This window comes from Labrus mixtus, chromosome 16 (genome assembly GCF_963584025.1).
Source record: "Labrus mixtus chromosome 16, fLabMix1.1, whole genome shotgun sequence".
NCBI lineage: Eukaryota > Metazoa > Chordata > Actinopteri > Labriformes > Labridae > Labrus > Labrus mixtus.
The window spans coordinates 6,055,659-6,080,713 of NC_083627.1; the positions used below are offsets into that span (position 1 = coordinate 6,055,659).

The 25,055-nt window shown below is 40.8% G+C and overlaps 2 protein-coding genes across 3 annotated transcripts; both read left to right on the top strand.

The window, feature by feature from the left end:
- Positions 1-25,055, top strand: LOC132990714 (zinc finger MYM-type protein 4-like). Of its 2 annotated transcripts, XM_061059083.1 has the most exons (28): positions 1-1,010; positions 1,548-1,643; positions 6,702-7,302; positions 8,640-8,801; positions 8,955-9,031; positions 10,238-10,390; positions 10,659-10,897; positions 11,134-11,332; positions 11,416-11,619; positions 11,893-12,043; positions 12,125-12,240; positions 12,773-12,955; positions 17,145-17,295; positions 17,450-17,622; positions 17,719-17,863; positions 17,969-18,061; positions 18,956-18,987; positions 19,310-19,454; positions 20,171-20,283; positions 20,404-20,623; positions 20,694-20,924; positions 21,128-21,237; positions 21,353-21,527; positions 22,148-22,299; positions 22,403-22,517; positions 22,610-22,858; positions 23,406-23,532; positions 23,660-25,055. In XM_061059083.1, the coding sequence occupies exons 1-28, from the start codon at positions 687-689 to the stop codon at positions 23,907-23,909; spliced, it is 4,986 nt and encodes a 1,661-aa protein (XP_060915066.1). In that variant the 5' UTR covers positions 1-686; the 3' UTR covers positions 23,910-25,055. The 2 variants fall into 2 exon arrangements, with proteins under 2 accessions (XP_060915066.1, XP_060915067.1); XM_061059084.1 differs by lacking the exons at positions 1-1,010; positions 1,548-1,643 and adding an exon at positions 4,577-4,831.
- On the top strand, positions 14,673-16,761 carry wu:fb74b10 (uncharacterized). The gene is made up of 2 exons (XM_061059086.1): positions 14,673-15,271; positions 15,733-16,761. Exons 1-2 carry the CDS (start codon positions 15,041-15,043, stop codon positions 16,195-16,197), a joined length of 696 nt encoding a protein of 231 aa, XP_060915069.1. The 5' UTR covers positions 14,673-15,040; the 3' UTR covers positions 16,198-16,761.

Here is a 25,055-nt window from a genome sequence, read left to right on the forward strand (position 1 = left end):
GAAATTAAATCGTCACGACACGTCACGTCCGCCTCCAAATCAAAACAAACGAGCGTGGATTAATTGAATCAATTTTTAATCTAGAGTTAAAGTCCCGACTGAAATCACTACTTTTAATTAACAACAGAAAATAAAACAAATGTCTGCATTATTATAAAACCTTTCCCCCTCTATTTAAATAATGATTTCACTATTTAAATGTGTCTTTATTGGTTTATTTTACTTTATATTCTGTATATTACTGTCTTTCATTTGTACTTTCCTTTATGTACTGTATGTTATTTAGTTATTTAATCTGTCTTTTACTTGATTTACATTGTGATATTGTTTTTTGTTTACCTGATTGTATATGCGCATTACTCTTCTTGAATAAAGCTAAAAAAAAAAAACTAAAAAAAAAACGGGTGAATGCGGCCGGTTCGGGAAACGTAAATGACGTCACTTCCATACTGAATGAATCAGAAGAAGTAGGAACAAATATCTGCCTACTGAATAGTAGATACTAAACAGTATACAGCACAGATAGTAGGTACTGTCTACTGACTACTGACAGACTGAGTAGGTACTTGGCAATTCGGATACAGCCAGACTGAGGCGAAACTTATTTCAAACACAAATTCTAGTGACAAGTTAGTTTGCAAATTCATCAAGACTTCTGAAGTTCTCTCAGTAGTTTTTCTTTCGAAATGGTGAATTATTGCTTAGTACCCGGATGTTCAATCAGAACAAGAGAAGGACAAGTAGTAAGTTTTCATCACTTACCAGCTAGAGATGTGGAGCGATGCAAACAGTGGCTGCAGGCTATCAACCACCCGATGTTTGGAAAGGACACCGAAATGAAACAGCTGAAAAACCACAGGGTTTGCAGTCTCCATTTCAAGCAGGAAGACTTCGAACTCAATGTCTTGGGAATGAGGAAAACAGCTCTCAAGGACACCGCAATCCCTTCGATATTCACCTTTCCAGATGTGCCATCCGGCTCCAAACGCACAAAACGAGTGCGCCGAAAGGTAAGACTCTCTCTACTCTTCTTCTGTATGGAGGACGAGATCTGACAGAAGTATAAATAAATAAATGTATAAATAAATACTGGAATAAATAAATAAAAGAATGAATAAATAAATAATTAAATGCGTGAATAAATAAATAAAAACTGGTAAATAAATGGGACATAAATAATTAAATGTATTTTATAAATAAATAAATATGGAAATAAATAAATGTTTAAATAAATAAATGTGGAAATAAATAAATGTAGAAATAAATTTAAGACATTAAATTATTTCTGTCACATTTATTTACCAGTTTTTATTTATTTATTCATGCATTTAATTATTTATTTATTCCAGTATTTATTTATTTATACTTCTGTCAGATCTTGTCCTCCATACTTCTGACACAGTGATACAGTCGTCTGCAGTAAAGCAGCACATCACGTATAAGTTCTATATAAGTCAGCTGTTATCAATGTAAATCCGCCTTGTTTCACGTGTGAATAGTTATGTTATTCAAATGTTTGTAACTTTATTGAACGTATGGCATTTCAGACTCCAACGACGTCTGCTGCTGATGATGATGATGAGGAACAATGTCTGCTCACCTCAACACAGGACAAAATACCTGCCTCTGTCCAAGCACAGTCTGTAAGTTTGATCATCATATTCTTTCAAAAGTAATTCTAAAACTGGTTCTAAAATGGTTAATTATTGTTTTGGCACATAAAGCACGTCATTATTAAAGTATGCACCGGCGACAGATGTAACATTTGAAAGCATCCTCACAGCATGCTCAAAACTCTTTTACACCGCAGGTCATACCTACACACTCACACACTGATGGCAGAGGCTGCGATGTAAAGTGATCATCAGTAACTAATCCCATTCATGCAAATGCATACGCCGCTGACGAAGAAGCAGGAGTATTTTGAGGTGTGTCTTGCCCAAGGACAGCAACATGTTTGCAAAACGAAACAGAAATGTATGCGTGTAAACACAAAAATATAATTCAGATACAGCATATAGACATATACAAAATCAAATAAAATTCAAATAAAAAATACTTAAAAAAAAAAAAGACAATCAACACTCAGGGGGGGTTGAAAAAAGGAGTTAAATGTAATTATTTACACTGTAAGTGAATCTAGGGCTGGGTTGATTCATCAGTGGATTACAAATATTTTTTCCCAATTCAATATTGACTCAGAAAATCCTGATATAGATTATTTCAGTTGTAGTGAAACCCAATATGGTGCTGCATGCTGTTATCTATTTGCATTTATGATACAGATGTGTTTATACATAAGTCTATTTTTAATTGCACAGTTTAAGTTTGATTCATCTAGGGGTATTCTTTAAATCTTTTTTTCAGGTTAATGTATATGTATGGGGTGGGGGTCGGATGTGCGGTTTAAATTGTAACAAATGTTTCATGTCATGTACGTCTTTGTAACCTGCAACTGGATGCTTTGAATTTCCCTCGGGATCAATAAAGTATCTATCTATCTATCTATCGATCGATCATCTATCTATCTGTCTGTCTGTCTGTCTGTCTATCTCTGTATCTATGTCTATATCTATATATATATATATATATCTCTATCTCTCTCTATATATATATATATCTCTCTGTCTGTCTGTCTATCTATCTATCTATCTATCTATCTCTCTGTCTCTCTATCTCTCTGTCTCTCTTTATCTATATATATATATCTCTCTCTATATATATATATCTCTCTCTCTATATATATCTCTATCTCTCTATCTCTCTCTATATATCTCTATATCTCTCTCTCTCTATATCTCTCTCTCTCTTTATATCTCTCTATATATATCTCTCTATCTCTCTCTCTCTATATATACATATCTCTATATATATCTCTCTCTATATATATATCTCTATCTGTCTATCTCTCTCTATATATATCTCTATATCTCTCTCTCTCTCTATATCTCTCTCTCTTTATATCTCTCTATATATATCTCTCTATCTCTCTCTCTCTATATATATATCTCTCTATATATATATCTCTATCTCTCTATCTCTCTCTATATATATCTCTCTATCTCTCTCTATATATATCTCTATCTCTCTCTCTATATATCTCTCTTTATATCTCTCTCTATATATATCTCTCTCTATCTCTCTATATATATCTCTATCTCTCTATATATCTCTCTCTATATATATATCTATCTCTCTATCTCTCTCTATATATATCTCTATCTCTCTATATATATATCTCTATCTCTCTCTCTATATATCTCTCTCTCTCTTTATATCTCGCTCTCTATATATATATATCTATCTCTCTCTCTCTGTCTCTCTCTGTCTCTCTCTATATATATCTCTCTATCTATCTCTCTCTATATATATATCTCTCTCTATATATATATCTCTCTATCTCTATCTCTCTATATATATATATTTATCTCTCTCTATATATATCTCTCTATCTCTCTCTATATATATATATGTCTCTCTATATATATATATCTCTATCTCGCTCTCTCTATATATATATATTGCTCTCTCTACATCTCTCTCTCTATATATATATATCTCTCTCTATATATATATCTCTATCTCGCTCTCTCTATATATATATTGCTCTCTCTATATCTCTCTCTCTAAATATATATATATCTCTCTTTCTATATATATATATCTATATATCTCTATCTCTCTCTATATATATCGCTATCTCTCTATATATCTCTATCTCTCTCTCTTTATATCTCTCTCTATATATATATCTGTCTCTCTCTGTCTCTCTCTATCTATATCTCTCTATCTCTCTCTCTCTATATATATATCTCTCTATATATATATCTCTCTATCTCTATCTCTCTCTCTATATATATATATCTATCTCTCTCTATATCTCTCTCTATCTCTCTCTCTATATATATATATCTCTCTCTATATATATATCTCTATCTCGCTCTCTCTATATATATATATTGCTCTCTCTACATCTCTCTCTCTAAATATATATATATCTCTCTTTCTATATATATATCTATATATCTCTATCTCTATATATATATCTCTATCTATCTCTCTCTCTATATATATCTCTCTCTATATATATATATCTCTATCTATCTCTCTCTATATATATATCTATATATATCTCTATCTCTCTATATATATATCTATCTCTCTCTCTCTCTATATATATATATATATATATATATATCTCTATATATATATCTATCTCTCTCTATATATATCTCTCTATATATTTATATATATCTCTATCTCTCTCTATATATATATCTCTATCTCTCTCTATATATATCTCTATCTCTCTCTATATATATATATCTCTATCTCTCTCTATATATATATCATATATATCTATCTCTCTCTATATATCTCTATCTCTCTCTATATATATCTCTATCTCTCTCTATATATAGATATATATCTCTATCTCTCTCTCTCTATATATATATATATATATATATCTCTGTCTGTCTCTCTATCTATACTTTTTTGCCATTTATCGCTCATCGAAGCAGTACACACGTTTCACCACAGGGGGCAGTACTCAACTCACCGAGATTAACAACCGCCAAAGAGCAAAACCGAAGAAGAAGAGAAAAAAACGCTCTCTCCACCGAACTAGACTTGATGCAAACCATGCACACGGGAATCATTCAAAACACACGTCCCACCTGCACATCCGTGTTCCCAAACAAACCATTGACACCCTAAACTTAAAAAAAAATCGGGGGGTTTTGGAGCCAAGATGGCGACTACGGAAAGTGGCGACGGACAGCTCGGCCGGACCACCAATCAAGACTCGTCTGTGCAAGTCTCTGGCGCGGTAATGTTCTGCACGTTGTTACGGCTGTGTGCATTACTTATAACGTTTTTGTGTAAAGACACAGCCAGACTGACAGTATATTCAACACGTGTGGTTATTTATTGGCAGAGAAGTTCGTTAATTGGTAGTCAGTGTCAATAAACGAGCTAGCTAACATTAGCGCGCTAATGTGCAGGCAAAGGGGCGAGCATAGCCACATGTTAGCCAGGTGTTTACAGGTCGCTTTATTAGTCAACACGCTGTCAAAACATTGCTGAATTAATTAACTTCGTCGAGGGTTTTAAACACAACCCGCGCTCTAATTAACTAGTATTTGCTTTAAGCTGTGGTTTGACTGAACTAGCTTGCCGTAGCTGTGCTTTTTTTGTGTTTACATTGCACGAACAGCGACGTTTGCACGCTTTATAAACAACAAGCTCACTTTCCTGCACGACAGTCAGATCACACAACTAAACTGACAGGACGTGCATGTTTGATTTGCGTGTGTTTTACTCCACATGCCGCTGTTTTTCACGCGTGTTTTTGCTGTCAGTGCTTGCAGCTCACCTGTGTGTGCAGATAACACCTCAAACCTGCAGCTTCTGTGAAAACTAAGATTTAAATCCATCTTCGGTGTTGTCTGCGTTCACTGTTAATCAGCTACTCATCAGGCAATTAGTGTCACACTGGAAATGGTGGTGTTATAGCAGCAGGCTATCAAAGCAATTAAAGCAACAGATGAATAAACACACAGTAAACCAGCCCTGACAAACACACACAGGCATCTCCAATGGATAGATGGGGTTGCTAGATAGAGGATGGATGGATTTGTATACGTAAATAAAATCATTTCTGTCTTTGGAATCAAGATTCAGCTCTCTAGTGAAGCCATCATCAAACTTGTGTTTGTAAAACTGTCTGAAATAGTTGAATTCTGGATTGATTTAAGATTCAAAAAAACGTTATTTTCTATCAAATAGTGACAGAAAATGACTCTTTGTTAGAGGCGCAAACAACATAAAAACATTCACACCCATTAGACTCACACTAAATCATAACCAAAAGTCCACAAATAGGTAAAAGCACACATGGAAAGCAGGTTAAAATAGAATAGAATAGAATTACTTTATTGATCCCAAACTGGGAAATTGTGGCATTACAGCAGCAGGTTATCCAAACACATAATATGAGTAAAAAACACAATGTTAGCAAATCTAAACATAATATAATATTAAATACAAAGTAAATAAGCACTAAAAACATCCAAACTAAGAATGGGAATATATACAACCAGGATTTAACTAAACATTACTAGTCTTAAATATGAAAGATTAAATGTAAATGTGCAAAAACAGAGTCATAAATGGACAGTGTTGATTTAAGTTAAAGTGCATGAGTGTAGACATATTATAAGCAGAAACTATACAATATAACGGCGAGTAGACAGACAAAAAAAAAAGAAGTAAAAAGTAGTGTTTATCTAGCCTTGTTTAAAATGCATACTGGGAATAAAACAGTTTTTGTACGTTTTCTAACATGTGACCTTTTGCTCCTCACGTTGGGGGCACCAACCTGGTCTGATAACTTCTGTTTCCAATGATGATTAACACGAGAATACAAGGCGTAAGAGACCTTTGCGCAACTTGTCAATATGCCATATGTTGTTTTCTTTGTTGACTTTGAAGGTTTTCAATGTGTCTGTGAAAACATGATTTTTTTTTTGTTTCTTCCAGAACGACAATTCGGTTTAGTTGACTCTTGGACAAACCAATGATGTTTCTCTTCTGCCTCCCTCTTTAATAACACAAGAAAAAATAATAACAACACCTATAATCTATAAATAATAATAACACCTCTAAAAACTGTGTTTATTGTCTTTTGTCCTACACAGGTAACGGAGGGAACAGACGGCGAGTCCATGGAGGCTGTTTCAGAGTCAGGAGCATCAGTGGGTGGTGGAGATCCAGAGATTACACAAAGAGCCTTGTCTGATTCCCCTGATGATGGAGCAGAGGATGGCGCTGAACAAGAAATGAAAAAGGAAGAAATCGAACATGCAGACACTGAGTCCGGTGTTGTTTCCTCTCCTGTGTCCCCGTCACAGGCGTCTTCCTTCACAGAAGAGACGGTCACCAAAGTCGTCGTTCAAGGGGATGAATCGGGAGGCTCAGACTCTGAAAAAGAGACTCCCGAGGTAAAGACTGAGGAAGAGTTTGAGTTAGAAGAAGAGAACGAGGGACTAAAAGACAAAAACTTAAAGGAAGCTCCTCGAGGGCCGAATGACAGCACGGAGAAAAACAAGGATGGAAAGACGGAGTCGAGTGTCGACGCACAGCTGGAAAAACGCTCTTTTGGCTGCAATACGAGTGTGTCTGGAGCTGACGACCTCGATGAGATGATGGACATCGGTGCAGTGGACGAGGTGGAACAAGAAGCCCAGATGAAAGAGGAGGAAGAGAATAGTTCAATGGATGTGGATAACAGCCGTTCAGGTAAAGTTTGGCGTGCCGATGACCAAAAGAAAAGAGTTCATTGATGAAGCAAAAGTTCAGTTTTTTGCAGCACAGCACAGAACGATGTGCTCTGCAAACTTGTCTGTAGGTTATCCAACTTATCTTACTCTGTGACCAAACAACTTAGCCTGCTTGTCTTGACTCTGTTCCCCTTGCACCCACACACGCAGCACACATACCTGCTCCTCTCCTTCCTTCACACCCCACCGTACCTCATTAGCTAAGTTAATTGTGTGACTTTGCCAATATACACGAGCAAGACATTAGAGACGCTCAACTACATTTCCCACATTTTAAAATGTTTCTAGGGATGTAACGATTCACTCAACTCACGATTTATTTTACAAAATGAGACTGTAGACAAATGATGACTGAAAAAGATTCCTAACCTGCTTGTCAGTGCGGTTTGGCCTTTTAATGTTTTTTTTTTCTCTCAACAAGGGGAGGTGATTGGAGCTTCTCGTTAAATGCTGCATCATGTTGGTCGTGCTCTGTTTGTGTAGTTCTCTGTCTTCTTGTAATATTTGTACACAGTTTTTGTCTCGTCTGTTATCTTCTCACCTCTTTCATTTTCTGTGTTTCCACACCTCCGATTTAAAAGAAGGTGGTGCGTCCTCAATTGCTAAATCTTGCTCTGCAGCTGCCGACGCCCACCGCATTACTGCGATTCATTTCTCGGAGTACCGATGTGAATCTCGACACCTTTTGAATCGATTAATCACGATTTGACGATTCACCTTTTACGTCCCCAGAAGCTACAGTTTAAAAATGAGACGTAGCAAACTTCTAACTCTGTTTTTCTCTCGATCTCTCGTGTGCGGGGATTTTGAAGATAATCCAAAAAAAAAAAAAAAAACACAGCCTCTAAATGGATATCTGTCATTCCTTTGCCTTCACCGATGCTGGTGTCAGACAGACTTTTATTGTAGAGTAGTCATGGAAACGAGAAAATTGTGGTTTTCAGTTCAAATCAAACAAGCAAAAAATGCAGCTGGCTTTGTCTGTAAGTTATTTCAAAGGAGTGAACGGAAGAAAATCAGCGTAGAGATGGCTTTTCATCCACCTGCTCTGCTTTAACAGAGCAGCCTCATTGTTCTGCACGCTTTACTGTCATGGTTCATCGGCCTCTTAACTGGAACAACGAGTGCCACCAGCTGCTAATCTTGATCCACCAACTGCTAATTATGTCATAACAGAAAAAGGTTTTCAACAGGTTGTTATATTTCTGTTAAAATGAAAACCTGATTTAGAACCTCTAACTTGCTTATTTTTCCTGAAGCCCCCCTAATTTCTGCATTCTCAACATGTCCTCACAGCGTCTTTGGCAGGGGACAGCAACTCTGTGGAGGAGGAAGCTGACGTGAAGCCCACCGTGTTACCGTCGACTTCAGAAGAGGAAAAAGTGCAGAAAGTCAAAAAAGCTCTGGACTCGACGCGGTCAAGCTCGTCTCCATCGTCTCAGGCCACAGCCAGCACAGGTGAGTCACCTCGAGAGCATCGAACAGCTGTTCTCTTAAGGAGGTCTCTTAACTCGCACCTATACAGGAAACGATCCCGAAAAGTTAGTTATTGCCGGACGTTGTACCTTTTTGTTAAAAGTTTACTTCTTTGTAACGTCTGTTTTCTTTTAGGGAGGGACAGCTCATCACCAGCAACCGTGATGAATGGGATGAAAGTCGTGAAGCTGTCACAACCTCGATTTGACAAAGTAAGTAAATTCTGCCTTGTCTGGTTTTAACAGACGACATCACGTCACTCTTGTCCTCGCTGCCCTCCTCTGGCTTCCTGTCACTTCCTGATTTTACTGATCACTTTAAAGCTCGTCTTCGTCTCTCCCCCCGAACGACATCACCTATGAACCAGCACGTAACCTCAGATCCTCAGGCGGTGACCTTCTGGTCGTTCCAAAGTCGAGGCTCAAAGGCAGTGAGGAGGGAGGCAGAGTCTTTGCAAACAGAGCTCCTCGACTTTGGAACGACCTGCCTGAGGTGATCAGGCGAGCAGATTCAGTGACATCTTTTAAATCACTTTTATAGACTTTGTTTTTTATGTCAGTCAATCAAGTCTATAAAAAGACTTACTTACTCATTGTTAAGAAAAATAAGATAGGGGGAGATGGGATAAGATGCAGGAATGGTTTCTCCTTCCCGTTGTCCACACTTCCTTGCCGCTGAGTTGGAGGTCGGAGCAGGACGGCGGTGGTTGTGGGAAAGACGCAGTCCGATGGTGGAGGCTTCAGGGACGTCTTGTGGTAGTAGTGCCCGATCACCTCGCTGAAGCTCTGTCTACTCAAGCTTATGCTGCCGGGACGAGGCCTCCTGGGCTTCTAACAGGCTGACACAGAAAGGGGGGGGGGGGTCCCTAGCAGCAGGCTAGCGGGTGATTTCACCCGTTTTAGTGCCTTAATTTATCCTTTATTAATTTTACTGCTCTTAGTCTTTTTCATCCATTCTGTATCTTTCTTCTAATGTTTTACTCGTCTGTCCACCAGGTTTCTTTAAGTCACCCTCTTTAATTTCTTATCCTCTTTTTTTGTTTTGTTTTTCCCTGTGATGTGATGTCATTTATATCCTCATCATCACTTTTTATCTCTTCTTTCATTGTATCTCTTTGTAGCTCTAACACTTCCTGTTTGTATCTTTCTCATTCCTGTGATCTGTGTTGATGTTCTTTTTGTAGACGTCTCTCTCTTGCCTGAATGTTGAGTTTACGTCTTTGCTTTGTCCGTCAAAGCACGTTCTAAACATCTGTTTCAAAAGTTGCGATATAAATAAAGTTATTATTCTAGTTATTTAAAAACAGGCTTGTACCTTCACTGCTGTTTCTCAGATGTCTGATTCCAATTTGTCCAGTTTCAGCTCGACAGAATGAAATCAATAACAAAAGTTTTTCTTTCTTTTTCCTCCTGTTGTAGGAAAGGTTACGTTCTTCGTCTCAGCCCGTCCCTTCCTCTCCATCGCCGCCTCTGGTGAAGGTGAAGGATGAGCCGGTAGACGAAGAGTACGAACTGGCTCAGATGTCCTCGACGCCTTCGGCCAGCGTGAAGGACGAGCCCAACACGGCAAAGGTGTGAAGCAAACATCCGTCTGAAGTTTTTGTCCTTTCGAACATTCGGCCACTTGCATCGGTCTCAGGGCGAGGAGGGCTTTGTCGGTGATAGTAAGGAGTTTGAGGTGGATACGCGGGGCGATGGGGAGACAGTGGGGGGGGTTATGAAGTACGGGGGTGGGGGCCTCTCAGCCGTGCCCATGGGGATCAATATGTTAAAGGTTAAATGACCTTCAGTCAGGATTTAATGAATCCAGAATCTCTGATCGCAGCGTTTTTATTGACAGGGGGACTTGAGGATCGGCTCGGTGTTCTCCGTGACTCCAGCCGCAGAATCTCCGTCGCTGCCCGTCATCAACCCCCCGTCGGCGCTCATGTACTGTTCCAACTGCAAGAAGTTGCTTTCAAAAGGACAGACGGCGTTCCAGAAGAAGGGGAACCCGGCGCTCTTCTGCTCCACCTCCTGCCTCACCACGTCTCTCCCCACGGGCCTCGGACACACAAAGATCTGCCACAACTGCCAGAAGTGAGTCAAACTTAAAACAATTCAGAACCTCAGAACCTGCGCTGGACTCGTTCATATCAGACACGGCTGATGTAAATTAGTGTTCTTGAATCGGTGACAGAAACTGCAAACATTGCCTCTCTATTTATACAGAAAACTAAATATTGTACATCTATAGATGACCTGCTGTCAGAATTTAAAAACCAAATGAACCTCTTAACCAACCGCGTTTATCTCGTCCTTCCTCGTCCCCTCAGGTTGATATTGCGGCCGCAGGACGTCATTCTGGCTCCAGATAATAAAGGAGCCATGAAGGAGTTCTGCAGTCAGACCTGCCTCACCGCCTTTAACTTCAAGAAAAACCCGGCGCCCTTCAAGGTGTTCCCCAACAGCCCAGAAACCACTCAGCCAGCGGCACCGCCGTCCCTCTGCAGCATGTGCACCAGATTCGGTGTGGTAAGTCAAACAGAACCGTTCTCCTACATGGATGGAGATTTGATCCGTCAAGTAAGACTCACCGACCTTCTGTGCTCCCGCAGAGCAAACATGAGGTGATCCTGAGCGGCTCTGTCCACAAGCTCTGCAGCGACGCCTGCTTTAACCGCTTCCGCACAGTCAACAACCTCGCCATGGCCGGCTGTGCCAACTGCGGCTCGTATTGCCACAACAAACCCATCATGCTGAAGCTGGAGGACAGCAACAAAACTCTGTGCAACCTCGACTGTCTGGCCAAGTACAAACAGGTATGAGGAATGTAAGCTGGACGTAGCTTTCTGTTTGAAGAAGAAGAGAGAAAAGTAAAACTACATTTCTTTGTTTTTGTCAACAAAAATCAACGTTTGAGTGTTGACTATTGACCATAAACAAACAGATTGTTAGCTGACGTTAAGTTTGAGCTCCATTCATGGGGGCGGCAGTAGCTCAGGCTTGTAGGGACTTAAAACTTAAAAGTCGCCGGTTCAAATATGTACCATTACCATAACTAGACTTGACATATGCTGTATTTTTTAAATTAGAAAACAAAGTCGACCCTGGCCTGTGCGATGTGTCGAACCCCCCGGCCGCTGGTAGAAATGGTCGACAACAAAAACCGAGACGATTCGGTGAACCTCTTCTGCAGCAGCAGCTGTGTGATGGCGTACAAGGTCCAGACCGTCAGCGCGTCAGGTACGGCGAGTTGATTCTTCGTGTTCATGCTCTCCGTTGGATCGGTTTCTGTTTTCTATAAAACTCTCCGCTGTTCCACAGGTTCTCGGATGAATTGTGACAACTGCGGGAAGAACACGGTCCCCGCTTACCACCTGGCCATGTCGGATACCTCCATCAGGAACTTCTGCACTCTTCCCTGCGTCATGGCTTTTCAGGTAAAGAGGGGTGACGCAGAAGAGGTACGGGTGTGGGGCCGGATAAACTCACTTATCTTTGTGTCGTTTTATCTCCTTCTTAGATTTGATTCCCTTGTTTTGTTTTTTTTGTTTTGTTTCATCATCTGTGAAACTCCTTCTGGGTTATACTCTTAAAACTCATCCTCGCCCATTCATAACACGATTCTCTTAAGGCATGGTTGTTTCAGGTAGGAGTTGGTAAAGTCAGCAATGTAACTATTGGGAAGTCATATCGAATAAAGAGTCCAAAGATATAAATCTGCAGCCTGTTGATGGTACATTCAACGGATTTGCACGCCGACATCTTAAGAAATTATTTAAAATAATTTGGCCTTTTCAGTTCCACAAACTCAAAAAAAACGGCCGTTATAAATTATCTTCTTTACCGACAATGTCCCGAGAAGATGAAGAAGTGAAAAAAAGCCTCCATCCACCTTCTCTTTATTTTCACCGTAGTCAAATTCAACTCACAGACCCTCACTCTGTTTTCTGTTTTTTTTTTTCTGCGCAGGAAAAGTTCAAGAAGTCCCAGAAGCAGGTGAATGTTTTCACCAAGCTGCCGATCGGATCCACACAAATCCAGCCCGTCGAGCCTCTGCTGCCTCAGCATGACGTCCCCAAAGGATCGCAGAAACTGAACTGTGCCCAGTGCAAAAGCAACATAACCTTCAAACCGGAAGTCATCCAGATCAAGGTAACTTTTAAAAAATAAGCTCCAATGTGAGTTTGGGCTCTTATTTCCCCCGACACTTTTTAATTCAAATTTTATTCTTTAAAAACCTTTTAAAGACACAAACAAAAAAACATTTCATATCAGTTTTGCACTGCGTAGCTTCAGTACTTTTCAAATTCCATGTGGGACTCAATAGCTTTAAATCCTTTTGTCCAAAGTTTAAAAGCTTTTTGGCATATCTTGCAAGTCGCCCTGTAGCTGCTGTCTGTGCCAGTCACCACTACGATCATGGTGCACGTAATTAAACGGCTGCAAGGCAGATCTATTCTCATCGTAGCATAACGTTTTAAGTGCTTTTTTTAAAAACCAAAATCAACACTTCAAACGTTTTGATCCACTAATGAAAAAGTATGATTGACGACAAATTTTAGTTTTGCATTTGGCTCTAAATTATTTTTGAAACAGCTCAGAGAGAAGCACAATGAATGTCAAAGGAACGTTCAGTGAGAGGACTTCTGCAGAAGTCTCAATTAGTTTTAACTCGGTGTTAAAAAAAAACATGCCAACAAGTGTTTTTACATTTTGTAGCGTCTGTTTTCACGGTCACCATCCAAGTCAAAGCGGAATAATAAGTGTCTGCGATCGAGAGAAAAAAAACTATACAAATTAAAAATTACACTCTAAATGCAAGAGCTGTGTGACTTTGTTTAAGCTGCAAATATCGATGAATAAACGTCTTATCTAAATATATCACCACAAGGACAATCTCAGCCCTGAGAGTTATGAAGACGTGATGTACACACTGGCCAATGTTTAATCTCTGTATTTAGAATTTATCGTTAAAAGCAGCTCTATATAATAATAATAATAACCTTAATTGTGGTGCACTCTTCAAAATCGAGTTACAAAGTTCTCTTCAAGGTCAGCAATAAAACAAATTTAAAAACGAGCATGTTGTAGAATAAAAGCCCCACGACACACCAAGGAGGTCGTCGCCCTAGTTTTTGCTGTGTGTCCGGCTCCGTCGCTGCCCATCGGCCTTTTTTTTTCGGGCCGATCCGAAATGTTGAATGGCGTTGGCCGGCGTGATTGGTGAGAGGAATCTCTCTGATCGGCCGCTCAGCTAAGCGAATCGGCGCACGAGAAGAAAAAACGGAAGTGAGGAAAGCGACTAAACGACTTCAGTCGAGAGGGCACACTACCATGGATGTAATAAGAAGGCGCACACATGGACCGCTTATCTCACATGTGTCATCATCTCATCTGATCACAATATTTTATTAGAACAACACGGCTGTCTGGACGGTAGAAACAGAAGAACAGCTGATCGCAATGATCCAGGAGAGGCCACATCTGTACGACATCACAGAGAAACGTTATGCCAACCGAGAGGTTAAAACGGCACTGTGGCTCGAGATCGTAAATAAAATGATTATATCAGGTAAGATTTTCTTCATCGTCACTGAGATCTTTATTTTTTGTGTTATTGTTAAATAACATTTAAAGGAAGAATATGCGACTTTTTGATCCAGTAGATGTCGCCCTTGAGCACCAGCATGAAACCAAAACAAGTCGCGATCTTTATTACGCTCGTATCTTCACACTGCATGTAAATTTAAACTTAATGACGCGATCAAATAAGCAGTGAGTACAGTCTGTTGTTCTTCTTTTCTCTAGTCCCTCAATTCAACAACTTCAATACGCGAGGGGAGGAGCCGGCCGGCCGTCCCGTCCACGCTGTTGATACGGCTCAGAAAACATCACAGACAGTGGGACTCGGGTGTCACACTCATCGTAGACAGTCATGACTCAGAGTTATTTTCAGAGGATGTACTTGATTTCTGCTAAATTTAAGTGTGAAAAATCGCATATTCTTCCTTTAACGTTATTCTCTCAACCTCGGTTTGTGTTAAAGTGCTATAACTAGCAAACTTTGTATACATTTGAGTATTAACGCTAATGTAAAATTGTGCTATTTACTAACTGAACATTTTGCTGTTTGACTCCTTGTATGAGTTTTTCTACGCTGTGGAAATGCTACTTTAACTTCTGTAGAATATCTTCATCCACCGCTGAAAATAGCCTTTGTTGGCACTGCGTATAGACATGAGTTGGACGTGGGCACAATGTTTAAAAATGCGTCTTTGTCTCTCAGAGAAAGAGCTCAAGAAGAGGTGGGATTCTCTGAGAACCCAGTACGCCCGCTACAAGCGACTTGCTCCACCTGGAAGCTCTGGAGCCCAAAAGAGTAGCAGGCAGCGGTGGATCCTGAACCGGCTGCAGTTTTTGGAGCCACACACAAAGAGGAGGAAGACCCGCTCAAATCGTGCTATCAGGGTAAATTAACTATTCAGTTGAGTAAAATAAAACATTGTTTTCTTGCTTCTTTCATTTACTTATGTAAAGTCGCTTTGGGTAAAAGTATCTGCTACATGACAAAAACTTTAATGTGACTTTTTATGAAGTGGCCGCCGATTGTCCAGATGGGGGTTCTGCCTCTTTTTACATGTAGCCGTTCAGACGTTAACTTGGTTTTACTCTCACGTTATCTTCCACAATCTGCCATGAAGTGCGTTTTTAGCATCTGAATACAGCCATAGCCTCATCATTAAAAAGTTTATACAGTGAGGGAAGCTTGTACTCACACTGGGCACTACACACCTGACCACACCCCGGCCCAGATTTCACGCTATCGTTCAACCCAACGATAACAATCCCCTGCTATTGTTGTGGATGCTTGGTGAACAGTTTTAAGAATCCATGGTATTAAATTCCCCCTTTTTTTTTTTCCCCCAAAGAAACTGGCTGACTCTGACTCGCCCTCTGATGGCACCAGCAGCGAGACCGGAACCAGGTCCCCTCTAGAGGAGTCCAGCACCCCTCTGAAGGAGCCCAGCGTCTGTGAGGCTACAACAGGGACATGCACTCGCCTGGCAGAGTCCACCGTCTGTGGAGAGGACTCTCGACCTGAGCCGTTGCCAACCACCTCTAGGTCGGTAACTCCCAGGCCTCGGGCGACGAGAAGCAGAAGGATGCTCGACGAGTCTGCCAGTGAGGAGTCGGCTTACTTACTCCGGACAATCAGAAAAAGCCTGGAGGGCCTAGCTTCTGAGAAAGACACAGATGACATTGCTATGTATTGCAAGAACTTAGAGAAAAGATTGCGGAAGTTGCCTCCACATGTGCGGCCATATTTACAGCATGAGGTGGACAACTGCCTGTCTAAATATTTAGCGTACCAGAGCCAGTTAACTCAGTTGTAAAAGATTGATATTATTTTATTGTATGTCTTTAATTGTACATATTTTATTGTATTTATTGTATGCTGCTTTATGACTTTGTTATATTGACACAAAACGCTTTGACTTTAATAAAGACAATAGCACTTCTTTGGCAATATAGAAAGATAGATTTACTTTATTGATCCCAAACTGGGACATTGTGTTGTTACAGAAGCAGGCTATCAGAGCCAATAAAACAATATAAGAATAAATAAAAAGTAAATAAGCACTAATAATATAAAGAATAAGAAGAAATAAACATCTCACAAAAAGTAAGGAAATGTGTCTTTGGTAGATTATTTCTTTGTAACAATGCTTTTTGGCAATGCATCTTACACTGCTGGAAAGCCTGTTTATTTCCCTTTTTAAATGGTGCCATTGGGGTGCTGGTGGCGCAGTGGTTAGAGCGTGCACCCCATGTATGGAGGCTGTAGTCCTCCTGGCGGGCGGCCCAGGTTTGGGTCCAACCTGTGGCTCCTTTCCCGCATGTCGTTCCCCACTCTCTCTCTCTCTCCCTGATTTCCGACTCTATCCACTGTCCTATCTCTCCAATAAAGGCACAAAATGCCCCAAAAAAAAAAAAAAATTGGTGCCACATTTGTAATAAAGATGCATTTGTGGGACGAGCAGCAGAGCTGAGTATGTGGGTTGCACCCTTGAAAAACCTGCCAAATCTTCTCTGCCGGTTCTCTGTTAACCGAAAAGACAAAGTGTTGTAATTTGTTTGTGTTTTGCCTCCTAATTAATTATTGGATCGATAAGTTCCTTTAACATGTGGAACTGAACAGGAAAGAGCCGAGCAACATTTTTAATTTATCTCCAGCTCTCGCCACAGGTTCAGGAAAGCCCCTTGAGCATGCCGCTGTAATATCCATGTTTTCACCCATTTATTGCGGTTTCTTATTGGTCGCCTAAATTTGTGTTTGCAGGATAAGTTGGTGTTTGTCTGCAGTATGGACTGTTCTCACGAGTTCAAGAAAGCCAACTTTGTGACAAGCCTGTGTGAATACTGTAAGATTGCAAAGATCACAAGAGACGTCAAGAGAATAAGCAACAAAGACTGCTTCTTCTGCAGCGATGGTAAGAGGACATCAGTTCATCAAAGTGATTTATTTGACTTTCCCAGGAATGTAACTGCACATTTTATAACAGATATCAAGCTTTTTTTTTTTGTATTTTAGAGGCCTGTGAATCGTCCATTGTGTCCCTAATCTTTTCCTCTTCTTCCCTTCAGGCTGTATGCTCCTCTTCAGACACGACCTGACTAAAAGCTGGGGGAAACACTGCAGCGCCTGCGTCTATTGCCACTCTACGTCCAAGAAGCTGGTGACGGCTCAGTACGGAGGCTCAACGGAGGAGTTCTGCTCCGAGGAGTGCCGGTCCAAATACACCATGCTCTTCTGTCATGTAAGCAAACCTCGGTGCCGTTTCTCAAAACCAACGGTTGGACTCGAACTCTGCAGATAAAGAGGACGGCAATGATGTCACTTTTTTTCCTCTCAGGTTGCAAAGTGCGACACCTGCGGCCGTAAAGGAAAACTGAAGCAGAGTCTCCCCCTGCTGGGAGAGGTCAAACACTACTGTGACCTGACGTGTCTGCTGCAGTTCTGCTGTGAAAACGCGGCCAAGCCGAGCGAGACACTCAAAGGTGAGGATTATTATTTGTAGTTTTATTCATGTTTTTTTTTTTTTTTTTTATCAACAATGTTGTAGGACATCAAAGTCATAGTCAGAGTGTGTTCTGGTGCTACAGGTGGAGGAGAGGACACTCCGGTCATTGCCAATGTGATGTCTCTTGCTGGTCCTCCATCAGTGAAATCCAGTGCTCCTGAGAGAATTACCCGAAGTAAACAGAAACACATACACACCAGATTTTTCAGCTTTGATGCAAGATTAGTAAAAATTAAACCACGGCAACAAAAATAGAAGTTCTAGGCTTCCATCGTTGGCTTATTTCTTGTTTTTTTCTATTACCAAATCATGCAGGCAAACTCCTTCACACATTTGTGCTTACATACTTTATTAATCCCCTGAGATAAATTCTAGTTTAAAATTCTGTTATTTAGAGACATGCTTCTCACACACCAAAATATTAATTAGTGGAGAGATTTCAGAGTGGGGCTGCTACACAGGAAGCACACCATAGCGGGGTTCGGCGCCTTGCTCGAGGGTACTCAGGAAGTGATCTGGCACCTCTCCAGCTACCCGACCAACTTCTGTATTTTGGCCCCAACCCATGTCCCTACAGACTGAGCTACTGCCGCCCCAGTAAAGTTTTGAAGCTTTGCTGCTTTTTGATACGATGGAATATTGAATTAATGAATTATTGAATTACACATCGTTTTAAAATATGTGTATGATTTAAAAAAAAAGTATTTCTGGTAGGAATGTTCTTGTCTGATCTCAGAGATTGGTATCATATTAGCTCTTTTGAAACCAGTCTTATCCCTATTTTATGTCTTGTCAAAACTGATTTTCAACCACAAAGATTTGTAGCAAGCATGTGCTGAGCGACGGCTCATGCTCAGCCCTCGCTGCACATGCACATCGTCTATGTCATTCCCCACTCCTCCTTCTTAAACACCGAAGCATCTCTTGGGTTCAAATTAGAACGACAAGTTCAGGATTGCTGACAAAAAGCAGATTACACTACTTCATTATTTTATATGTCAAAAAACATGAGAGAGAAAAACAGACTTTTAAGTGTTGCTTCTGACTATGTCACGCTTTGTCTCCACAGGCACAGCGTCTAACTCTAAGAACTCCGGACATGTGAGTTTACATTGAATGTTGTCTGTTTTTATATCCAGTGAAAATATAATATAATATGTGCAAGCAGAAAAAAATGCTTGTGTTTAATCTTGCTCTTAAAGACACAGTATGTAAAGTCCGCCGCCAGGGAGCCCACAATCAAAACAATAACAAGAGATGACTTTGAGGTTAGCAGGGAATCATGGGAGTGATTCTAGCCGCTCCTGTCTTTATATAAATCCACTTTTGATGATTTCTGCTGTGGATGTGAGGTTCATTTTTTTGCTTTAAACATTTTAAATTTTGAGAGTTTTTAAATGTGTGCCGTGTCTCTGTCCTTCAGATCAGCGTTCAGACGGATAAAGTAAAAACTCATCCTCCTCCTGCTCAAAAAATCCTGAAGAACAAGGCCGTGCTCTGTCGACCGCTGGTGCAGAACAAAGGGGTCTCGTGTAAAACACAAACGGCGGACGTCGAAGCACAAACGGGTAAAGTCTACGCCGTGTTTTCTATGACGACAACATTTCTCGTCTCGGGGTAGCTTTGAGCCAGATAACCCCAGAAAACAAACACAGTAACTGAAGAAGTTCTGACTCCTGATGAGGTCACAATATTCAGTGTGAACTACCTGCTTATTAGCATGCTAATTAGTAGCATACTGACTATTATTAGTCATTATTAAGCGCTTATTAGTACCTTATTCTACATGAACACAGTCTATAACTAATAGGTCGTTTTGCCCTCCTAATAACTGCTTATTGATAGTCAGTTAGGAAGTTGAACCTGTATTATGATCTTAATGCGCTCTGCCTAGTTTGGCTCTTAGAAGGTAGAAGTAAGCAACTTAGATTCAGGGTGCAGAAATTCAGTTTTACTTAATTTAAATTTCTCATTTTAAACAATATGAACTTCACAAACCCACACCAACCATCACAAACAAAATGAAAAAAAACAATAATAAAACAAAACAAAAATAACTTCTTGTTTAACCCACAGACCACACGCAGGAGCTCAACCTCCGTTCTTTATACATCTTCAACTCAAAGTCTCTATTTGTTAATTACAGTACACGTATACTGTTTTATTCTGAGGTGACATAACCTGACTTCTTATTTCCTGACGTTTTGGTATTTATAATTTAGATTGTATGTTTTTAAAGATCCCTGACATTGTTTTTTCTTACTTAATTTGTGTCTCTTTATAGATGACCTCTTTCCTAGACTCATGGTTGTGCCTATCCCAGTCCCGGTGTACATCCCTGTACCCATGAGCATGTACAGCCAGCTAACACCCAAACCTGTCGGCCTGCCGTTACCTGTACGTCAAACTCCTTCAGCTTCATTATTTCATCCTCCGGTTGTCGTGAAGTGTCTATATTGGTCAACAAATACGCTACTCAAACAAACATTGAGGCTGTTCTTCTTCTCTCTCTCACAGCTGCCCGTACCCATGTTCCTCCCTGTGACCATGGACAGCGCGGAACAAATCGTGGAAACCATCCAGGAGATCAAGCAAAAGATCCCGTCCGACCCCTACGAGGCAGAGCTCATTCTCATGGCCGAGATGGTCGCAGAAGACAGCGAGAAGAACAGCAAAGAGGAGAAACCGAAGGCGAAACAGATGGAAAAAGACAGAGCGAAACAAGAAGCGCCAGAAGGTGAGAGAAACTGAACTGTAATGCACGAAATGTTTGAAGAGTTCCTGTTAACCTCTGGTTTGTTTCTCAGACCACAACAGCAACTACAGTGATGACATGGACACAGAAGATTTGGCCAGTTTCCTCAACAACTGGGAGGAGGCCTCGTCTGACGCGGGTCTCCAGTCTCCTAGTCGACCGTACGCCAATGAGAAGCTCAACCAGATTCTGGACATTCCCGTTGGCATGCCCAACGAGCCTTACTCCGAGCCCCCACCTTCAGCACCGCCTCCCATGGACATCGAAGCGGACTTCACTGTTGGTGAGTTGACGAGATTATTGAATCTAAAACGTGTCAATACTCAGTTAATTTGAGTTTTATATCTTTTTTTTTTTTGCCTCTGTTACGTGCATTAACTGGAGTTTTTTAAGTGTTGCATTTCAAGCAATAGAAAAATATGGCAGGCTTTCAAACACTGGTTTGTTTCTTACTTGGTCTGGTGCTTTATGTGGTGTCATTGCTAGAAACTCTGGAGAGGATGGCCCGGCTGAGGGAGCAGTCTCAACGATCCCCGAGCCCTCCGCCTGCAGCTTCACGGCGACGGCAAGCTCACAGGAAAGCTAGAGAAAAAAGGGTAAGTGTACAAAAAATCAGTCAAAAAGTAACTTTGTTGTTAAGATCATTTGTGTTGGAAAGATATTTGCATTTTTTTTTGTCTCATTTGAATCAATATCTCTGCTTCTTCCCAGGGTCGTAAGCCACAGCGTTCAAAGGCAGCTGAAGCATCGTCTAAGAAGGGCTCTTCCAACAAGAGCGTGGCTGTAGACGTTCCAAAACTCAAGAGTCAATATGGAGTAGATTCCTGGAAACGGTGGATCCAGTGGAGGCAAACTCAGCCCAACGTGGAGAAGCCACGCTTTGGTTGTAAGTCAACAAAACCTTTTTCTTTTTTTTTTAATAAATGTGCAGCAAGAAGAATAAACAGATTAATTGCTTTTCTTTTTGCAAAAGTGCCGCAACCAAGCGCAGCTGTTTTCTTAGTACGTTCATATTAATTCTTAGACGGCGGCGGCTCCACATACAGACACACAGTCAGACATGCATGCACAAACACTCCCCACCCGGCTCCTCTGAAACCATTTGCCTCTGTTACTACCTCTGAAGACTCCCCCCCCCCCTTCCCGACATTCAGATTGAACAGGGGCCGTAAATATCGCGGCTTGAAGCGGCAGTCTACTCTACTAATTGTAATAAAAGTGTGAAACACCAGTGGCTCAGACCAGAAAAACCTCTGGACACTACAACTTATCTCAACGAGAACAGGCATGAGGTAGGGGTAGACTAGTTGGAAAGTTCTAAAAATCCAATTTTGACGACTTGTAACTTAACATATGTTACAGTTCCGTCCGGCTGGATGGACGGAGTAGTCAGACAAATCTGTACAAACAAATCAGACATGAGTTCCTCGATTCTTTTTCTCTTTTTTTTGTGTTATAAATGTGTTTACCCTTTTTCTCCAACACCTTTTATATCATGGATTCCAGCTCGTCCAATGGAGTTGAAGGAGGATATTCTTCGGTGCACCACTGCTGAGCTCAGCTACGGCTTGTGTTGCTTCATCAGTGAGGTGAAACGACCAACCGGAGAGCGGTATTCCCCTGACAGCCTGTTCTACCTCTGCCTCGGCATTCAACAGGTAAGACGTCTTTTACACACTTAACACAGGTAACAGGTAAGGTTTGCGGTCCTCTGTAAACATGAGTCTCATTGTGAGCCTGCTACCTCTTGTCTCTCTTTAGCACCTGTTTGAGAACGGCCGTGTGGAGAACATATTTATGGATGGGTTCTACAATAAGTTCTCTACTGAGTTCACTAATATGCTGAGAGGCTTCAAACCCCAAATCACAGCAAAAGGTGAGTTATGCATCATTTCACTCCTACAGAAGCGTCTCGATTATTGTGTTTTGATCAGAGGTATAACAGACCTCTCTCTGTGTTTCTCTCAGGTTATATCCATTCCCGTGTGGAGGAGGAGTATCTGTGGGACTGTAAACAATTGGGGGCTTACTCCCCCATCGTCCTCCTCAACACGCTGCTTTTTTTCTGCTGCAAATTCTTTGGCTTCACCTCGGTGGAGCAGCATCGTCAGCTGTCCTTTGCCCACGTCATGCGCTGCACCAAAACAAACGCAAACAACACCAAGACCACTTATCTGCGCTTCTACCCTCCGATATCAATAAATGAGGCTGAATCAGGTATTGTTTCCACAAAGCATGTTGTAATACCATACATTTTACGCCCTTCTGTTTTGCCTCCAGACGCTCCTCTTATGTACTCACTCTAAGAGGCCCAGTGGTATTTTTAAGTAATAGAGAGGGAGATTCAGTGTGCTTTTTCTGGACCTCACTTTGAATGAAGGAAAGTCTAAGGCCCCATGTTACCTAGCGTTTTTTCCAGGCAGAAAAGCGGAAAGTGCTTGTATGAAGCGTTTGTGAAAGCACAGAAGGATATATTCAAGAAAATTAGAGACAAGAATTGTGATCTTCTTATTTCTGGTGTTTCATTCTATACTGCTTTCCAGTTGTATGCTCTGTGTCCCTTGATGCTGAGAATACGCCAAGGCATTGATATAAAGGTATCCAGCATCTTGTTTTTCTGCAGCGTCTTTCTTCCATTACGCCCCACTCCCCACCCACCACCCACCCTCCAGTTTGACCAGGAAAACTTCCCGCTAGGAGGTGCATATGTGACTAATTATATAAGAAATTGTGTCAGTGTGTTTTCTGCTGTTTCCTCTGACAGATCCTGAAGTTCCAGCAAAAAAGAAAAAGGAGGAGGAAAATAAAGAGGCTGTCCTGGAGATGATTGAGAACACAGAGAACCCTCTCCGCTGTCCAGTCAGGCTCTATGAATTTTACCTCTCCAAGTGGTGTGTTGCCCATTATATATTTCTTTATTTGATTCTGTGTTTAGTACTTTAATCAAACACAAGATATGCATATTGTTCTCCTCAATTCTTCAGTACATGTTGACATCAGCTCATTTCTTCCATTCAGCTCGGAGTCGGTCAAGCAGCGCACCAACCTGTTCTACCTTCACCCCGAGCGCTGCTGCGTCCCCAACAGCCCCCTGTGGTTCTCCTCCACCCCTCTGGACGACAGCACAATGGAGGCCATGCTCATTCGCATCTTAACCGTCAGAGAGCTGCATCTCAAGACGTGGCAAGAGGGAGAGGGGAAGCAGGCGGGGAAACCCGAAGATCCACCGTTTATACCTGACGGGGAGGAAGAGGAAGATTCAGAGTGATGAAGAGCAGCGAGAGCAGAAGTGACCTTTTTACTGGTGCAGCAGCTTGTTGTGAAAATGTTTTTTGATTAACTGAAACGTTCAAACAAGAACCAATAAACATACATGAACAGAGATAAACATGTTAATACACACTTGTATACATGAATGCAATGTACTGAACTGCAGAGGTCATGCTTTCAAAACTACATGTTTATCAGGAATCACAGAAGAAGAATTTGTCAAACGCAGTGTCCGGGTAAGTTGGACTTGGGATCTAAGATGCAGGACTCAGCTCAGCAGCATACTGCTGCTCAGCCGGACACATGGCTGTCCTTAGGGTTTTTTTTTTTCTGCTGATTGGTTACTTGTCACGATCAACACTACTTGTTACCGTTCACATGTTATGATTCCTTAAGTTCTCGTGGGTAACATTGTCCTTGTTTGAAATAACCTCAATGAAAAATGTTGTTTCCTGTTGGATTCAATGTTGAAAAAAAAATCCCACCGCAGAAGACGAACTGAAAATATCTTCTGTGAACCCTTTGTGTTCAATTTCAAACCTGCAGTTTAGTTTCATTTTTAACAATTTAACGTTGCCATTATTTACTGTCAGTCTGTTAGTGGAAGAGAAATTATCATAATTTTTTTTTATTCGTGAGGATTGTTAAAAAATTCATTCTTTTAATTCATCGACGATCTCAGACATGTTAGAGGCTGGTCCACCTTGCTGTAGTGAAAGGTTGAAGATAAACTAACCACATAACCTAGTTTTTGTTTTTTTTATCCAACTTTGAAAGGTCACTTGATTGTGCGATTACTGTGATCTTTTACTTGTGTCCACTATTGCAAACAAAATGTAATGTACTGTAACCCAATGTCCAGTAGATCTTTGGTCAAAAGAGGTTTTGAGTTTATTTGACTACCATTAAGATAATAAAGCTTTCATTTATAGCTTCTATCACTATAAACGCTGATACTCTTTATACCACATTGGACAGTTTTACAACCTTTTTGAGTGCCACTTGACCATAAAAATATCCAGTACAGTCCCTTCGTGTAAACCTTGGTTATATTAACCCCCCAGACCTTAGAAAATGGGCACCAGGGTTCTGAGTATTTTCTATTGCTTGTTCTTTTTTTGTAATAAAAATATTTAAAAACGTT

What these genes read in the sequence shown, in the direction of transcription:
- wu:fb74b10 (XM_061059086.1), top strand. Translation starts at nt 15,041, where the DNA reads ATGAGTTGGACGTGGGCACAATGTTTAAAAATGCGTCTTTGTCTCTCA. An exon ending in GCTCAAATCGTGCTATCAGG is followed by an intron (nt 15,272 to 15,732) that starts GTAAATTAACTA and finishes TTTCCCCCAAAG; the next exon opens with AAACTGGCTGACTCTGACTC.
- LOC132990714 (XM_061059083.1), top strand. Translation starts at nt 687, where the DNA reads ATGGTGAATTATTGCTTAGTACCCGGATGTTCAATCAGAACAAGAGAA. An exon ending in GAAACAAGAAGCGCCAGAAG is followed by an intron (nt 20,624 to 20,693) that starts GTGAGAGAAACT and finishes TTTGTTTCTCAG; the next exon opens with ACCACAACAGCAACTACAGT. An exon ending in ACCCCAAATCACAGCAAAAG is followed by an intron (nt 22,518 to 22,609) that starts GTGAGTTATGCA and finishes TGTTTCTCTCAG; the next exon opens with GTTATATCCATTCCCGTGTG.